At 43.8% G+C, this 6,000-nt stretch overlaps 1 protein-coding gene across 8 annotated transcripts in view; it reads left to right on the top strand.

Annotated features, from left to right (window-relative positions):
* The first annotated feature begins 2,816 nt into the window (after positions 1 to 2,816).
* Positions 2,817 to 6,000, top strand: part of AAK1 (AP2 associated kinase 1) — a 90,867-nt gene continuing 87,683 nt past the window's right edge. For all 8 annotated transcript variants that reach the window (XM_048512792.1, XM_048512791.1, XM_048512796.1 and 5 more), the window contains exons 1-2: positions 2,817 to 3,142; positions 3,395 to 3,773. In XM_048512792.1, the coding sequence (XP_048368749.1) occupies positions 3,611 to 3,773 (163 nt within the window). In that variant the 5' untranslated portion in view covers positions 2,817 to 3,142; positions 3,395 to 3,610. The remainder of the gene's footprint in view (positions 3,143 to 3,394; positions 3,774 to 6,000) is intronic.

Here is a 6,000-nt window from a genome sequence, read left to right as displayed (position 1 = left end):
GCTGCTTTGAGTTCCACAGGGACGAAGGTGGCTAATAAATATTTTAAATAAATAAATATGCAGGTATTCCTGGGTGGCTGATCTGCTCATGTTCTCTTTCATTTGTGCTTTAGGGCTGAACTTGCAGCAGAGACAGCTTTGATTTTCTACTTACAAATGGACAGAGGCAGGGGGGTGCGCAATGCACTGGGCACCCACCCCTGTGAGGGCGTGGCGAGGGCATGGTGGGGGCGTTCCGGAGTGGGACGGGGCGTAGGATGCACCAGTACACCGGGCACTTCCCCCCCTTGCTACGCCTCTGCAAATGGATAAAGAAAATCCCTCTTTGTCAATCTTTTTGGATCTGTTAGTAGCATTTGAGGCTTTGGACCAACAGATATTATTAGATCATATGGAAATCGGTGGGATTTACAGGAACAACCTTCTGTAGGTTATGGTCCTGTTTTGTCAGGGTGTACACGAAGCAGTCTCAAGAAGTCAGGCTGAAGTGTCAATTGGAGACCTGAGATAACATACCTTATAGGCAGTGGTGGGATCAAAAAATGTTAATAACAGGTTCTGATGGTGGTGGGATTCAAACAGTGGCGCCACCCCACACACGCACCTCCAGTCCCTATTGGGCAGGGAGGTTGCTTTAGTAACCCCTTCTTGGCACTCAGAAAAAATTAGTAACCACTTCTAGAGAAGTGGTGAGAACTGGTTGGATCCCACTTCTGCTTATAGGCCACTTTAATATTTATGTTCAGTTGCTGAATGCCATAATCCAGAGATCTGGAGTTGTCATTGGCACACTGATGCCAAACATCAGCTATACCTGTCATTTGCCAAGCCACTTGAAGCAGCTATCTCAGTCCTAGGCCTACGTCTGAATTCATTGGTCAAGGTTACATAGATGAACGAGCAAATATTGAATCCAGACAAATTAAATGTGATGTTGGTTGGGAAAACTGAAACTCTGGATTTGCTAGCACAGGATGAGTTTGGGCTGTCTTTTAACCAATCAGGTGAAGAGTTTGGGAAGAGACCTTAGGCAATAGCAGATCCAACCTGAAGGAAGTCAGGGCTATAACCCAATGCAATAAAGCAGATTCTTTGAATTTGCAAGACATCAAAGGGGGACTCTGGATATATCTCCAATGCTTCCTTTTGAGATGATGAAAGTACCTCAGCCTTATTTAAGTCTTCTGCTTCTTTATCTGGTGAAGAGGAGTCAAAGCCCTAGTCAATTATAGTCTTTAGACTGTCTCCTTGAAGAAAATCTGCACAAACATGAATGAGATCTTTCCTAGTAAAGACTGATGCAAAAATTACTTTTGCTTCTTGGTTTTCTCTCCTGGTTCCTTGAGCACTTCTTTTACTCCTTTGATATGTAATGATCCTGGCTGTTTTTCTGTTTCCTCTGTGTGTGTGTGTTTTACGACTGAAAGCTTTTAGCACAATGTTCCTCAGGTTTTTTTAAAAAACTGGTTGACATTTATGTGGAAAACAATCCTACATATTCTCTTTTTTGTTCTCATTTGGCATGGCTTCTATTTTTTTTAAATGAGATCTGCATGTTTTTTACAGGTATACTTTCTATCTCAACTTCAATTGTTGTGGTTTTACATAACTTCAAAGCATCCCAGAGAGATTTGGCTCTCTTAACTGTCCCTTTCAACTTTGTTCTAATTAATCCTCTCCTTTTTCCTCTTTGAAAATCAAATGTGACCACACTGGATATTCTGGGCAGCTTTCCACTTAGTGATGTTGAATTTAATAGCATACGGGTCACTGTTCCCAGTTAGCTTGACAACACTTACATCTTGAATTGGGTCATGAGCACCTTGTAGATGAAGTTCACCAGAGTCACCTCCTTTGTAGGTCAGTTTCATGCCTATCAGTGTGATCCTAAGGAAAGCTACACCCTTCCAAATCCATCAAAGTCAATAGAGTTTAGAAGGGAGTATCTCTGTTTAGGATTGCACTATAACTGTTCCAAGTTGCAATCGTTTATTATACCGATAAATATTGTCACTTTGCCATGATCCAATCTATATTTATTTCTATATGTAAACCACAATCCTAGATTCCAGCAACCCGGGAAATTCTACCTCTTAAAAAAAATTAACCCAATAATCATAGATTAACTTGCTCAATTAAACAAAGGAGGCGGGGGAGAGAAGCAGCATATAAATAGGAAATGTACAACCTGAGCATTAGAAGGTCATGACACAATATTATGATAGGATAGTTCGTTATTTTATTATAATTGCAACATTACTTATAATTGCAATAGAAAGAGCTCAGAAAACTAGATCTCTTCTAAACTAGACCCACATTCGTCTATTTTTTAACGAGAGCAAATCCCTTCCCCCCCCCACCCCTTTGCACTAGGCGCTGTACAAAATAAAAGTCTGTTATTCATAATGCACGACTTCCTCTCCTCCCTCCCTCCCGGCGCTCAATCCCTTCTGGGCATTGTAGTCTTATGAAAGGGTGAGCGTGTGCGAGTAGTCGGCACAGAGCGGAACGAAACTACGCTTCCCAGAAAGCTGTGCGCGGGGAGGGTCGGTTGCAATTTAAAAATAAAATAAATAAAAAGAAAGTGAAATAAGACCCCTTCTCTGATTTCCAGGGGCCAAACACATTTGTCCCCGACCTCTTGGGCAGTTCCCCCCTCCCACCATCCATTGTCACGTGGCCTTGTTCTTTGGGCCCGGAGAAAGCCTGAGGAGAGGATGGGCAAGAATGGGTTAAAGAGGGGAAGGGTGGAAAATGACCCCCCCTGCTGGAAACAGGGACTTCCGGTTACAGTTCATTTCCTGGTTGGATGGGGCCGGAGGAGGAGGCTGGCCAGGCGATGCCGCTCTGGCTCCAGCTCGCTCGCCTTCCCTCCGCGCTCGCTCTTCCCCCCAGCCCTGGCAGCTCGGCGCCTAAGCGGCAATGCTACCTGGTCGCGATGTGGCAGGGCCGGATCTGCAGCCGCGATGGTAGCCGTGCGGCCAGGCCGGGCTCCTAGCTGGCGAGAGGCAGACTCCGGCGGCGGCGGCGGTGGCTGTTGCTTCCCTCCCGCCTCACAGATGCTCCAGGAGTCCCTTTGCAACCCCGCTCTGTCTCTTTACGCCAAGGGACCTTCATGGCATTGGCAACGAGACGGAAAGAGGTACAGCCTTGACTTTGCCGCCCCGCTTTGCTATTCCTTTTTCTTTGAATTGACATTTTTGGAGGCGAGGATCGGGTGGGAATGGAGTGTTTTGTGTGGGGTGGGGAGTTCATTTTAAGGGATTTTTCCCCGATGTGGGAAGAGATCTGTGTGTATCTTCTAAAGGTGATGTTGCCACATAAGATGACGGTGTTGATTGTTGAAGTAAATGATGGAAGCTTGTTGTCTTACCTCTCTCTTCTTCTTCTGTAGGCGTGAATAATTCTCAAGCTCTGCCTTCCAGAACTGGGAAAAGCGTTTGACCTTTAAGGAAAAAGGAAGATATTGGTGCAAAAGGATCTCTCTCTCTCTCTTTTTTTTGGCTTGATCCCAGACGTGAAGGATTGTATAGTGTATATATAGATATATATTTGATGTGTCATACTTAAACTTGCTAAACTAAGAGCATAAGCAACACACTTTGGAGCAATGAAGAAGTTCTTTGACTCTCGACGAGAGCAGGGCGGATCTGGAGCCGGTTCTGGTACCATTGGGGGAAGCAGCAGCAACACAGGGCCAGGCAGCGGTTATATAGGCCGGGTTTTCAATATCGGAAGGCATCAGGTGACTGTTGATGAGGTTCTAGCTGAAGGTAAGCTGATGCTTTTTCTCCACCCTTCCTTCACGCCCTAAACACTCACTCTGTTTAGTTGCTCAGATGTTTCTCCCCCTCCTTACTTCATTGTCTTCAGACGAATTTGATGCTGTTGCTTTGCTTATTGAAATGCCAGTTCCTAGCAACAACGGATGGCTGACAGGGCTGCCCTGTCTCTTGCCGTTCATTAACAAAAAAACCCCTTAAATTCCCATTTTGAGAAGTAACCAGGAAAGGAACTTTAAAAAGAAACAGCTGCTCAGGTTAACTGCATCTACCGGTACCTAAATTGGAACACTTCTAATATATATATTTTTTGGGTACAGCAACGAAATTATGTAACATGGTAGGCTTCACTGGTACAAGTACTAATAAGGGAGGCAGCCGATTTGCTCTCCCCTTCTGTTTTGAGTATTGTAAGTAGAGAGGTAATTGTATATATAGGAGTAAATTTCCTATTTATTTATAGTGCGGATTATACAGCAAGAGCAGAATAGATCCCTTTAATGTGTGAGTTTGAGATGTGAACCTCAGGGATCTGAGTTACATTAAAAGAAAAACAACGCTAGTATGTTCCTAGAGGACCCTGTAATCCAAATCCATAAAGTTTGTGGTGCAGAATGCCGATGGCTCTTTACTTCAAGCTGAATTGGTGCAGTGGAGGCATGTGAAATCTTACAATGCTAGCTAACGTTTGCTGGAATCCTCATCTTTCCTCCTACCCCTTCAAATGGTTTTTTAAATAAATGTAACCTTATCCTTGACCTTCAAGTTCATTATATTCTTTAGGCCTGTTCATGGCTCAGGAGTTTGCGCATCTGTTTGTAAACGGAAAGTTTAGTTTTCATAATGTATTGTATAAGACCTGAATATCCAGATAGAGGGAGTGTGGCCAGCAGAATTGGATGCAGGGCTCTTGCTTTGCATTTTTAATCCTTGTGTAAAGGTCCTGTTATGAAATTGCTCACTTCAGTATGGCAAAATGTGTGATTGACTAAGCTTAGTATTTTTTTAAAATTTTTGTTAGTGTTTTGGGAACGATATCCCTGGATGCTTGAATAGTCAGGCTAGTTCTGATCCAGGGTAACTAAAATGCTGTTTAGTCATGGTGACTTGCCGCAGGCATTACACTGAGTCAGAGAAAGTGGGCAGGAGGCCAGCCCTTATCATCGCTATCAAAGAGAACAAAGTGAATAAAAATGATCTTCTCCTGTTGTGTGAGGCACTACTTGAGCTGAACAGTATTAGATGTCTGGCTTTGCTTATGCAGACAAAGCCCTTTCTATGCAGAGATCCTTGAACTAATCTACAATGCAGTTTTCCTCTTGCTTACTACATGGAGTGTACTGCAGGAAATACAAGACTTTATTTGAAGGTGATTAAATAACTTAATTCTCCTGGTGATGATAATGCAAGCTGGGAAGAAGCTCCTGTTCGTACTGGGAGATGCTGCTCCTACAGAAATCCTTCTCTTCCTATGTGCTCTCAGTGGTATAATCTGTGCTTTGCTCCCTGGAATTCTTCTGGACGCAGGTGTTGCAAGGGAGAACTGAATATCAGAATCATGCATGGTAGGATCCGGACCTTTCTGGACTGCTCATGGTTCTGGACTGCTTTCTGGACTGCTCATGGTTCTGCAGAAGCAATTGCAGGGCAAGTGAAGGGAAGTAAATACAAAAATTGGATCCCCTGACCCAAGGCTGGCTCAGAGCTCTCGTGGGCGAGCCCTCCTCCTGTGCTAAGATCAGTTTTCCAGCAAAGCCATGGTTGATCACCTTGTGTGTGATAAGGCCTTCATACAACAAAATGTTAGCTGTGACACAATTGCGCTGCGATTCGGAAATGGGATGCATATCTACAGTGTAATCCTAAGCAGTTTACCCTTTTAACTCCATTGACTTCAATTGGTTTAGAGTAGTGTAACTCTGTGTCGGACTGCACCGTTAATAGTCTCTTTCTGATATAGTCGTTTTAAAGGGCTGGCTATGAGTAAATGAGAAGATGGGCAGAAAGCAAAGTGATTTTGAGGAGGAGTTGGGTGGTTTTTCCATTATAATCCAAGATGGAGGAGTATTAAAAATACTTCAAGTGCAGTGTGTTTGACAGATGAGTGACAACAACATAGTCTCCTTTTGAGGGTCTGTATTCTATTGGAGGTGGTTTCATGGGTTCAAACCCATTATCAGCTGTGAAGATTCCATATAAACTAGAGCACGTAGGACGC

This window comes from Sphaerodactylus townsendi, linkage group LG12 (genome assembly GCF_021028975.2).
Source record: "Sphaerodactylus townsendi isolate TG3544 linkage group LG12, MPM_Stown_v2.3, whole genome shotgun sequence".
NCBI classification, from domain to species: domain Eukaryota; kingdom Metazoa; phylum Chordata; class Lepidosauria; order Squamata; family Sphaerodactylidae; genus Sphaerodactylus; species Sphaerodactylus townsendi.
Note: the sequence above shows the minus strand (reverse complement) of the source record. Positions and strands in the feature narration are given on the sequence as shown.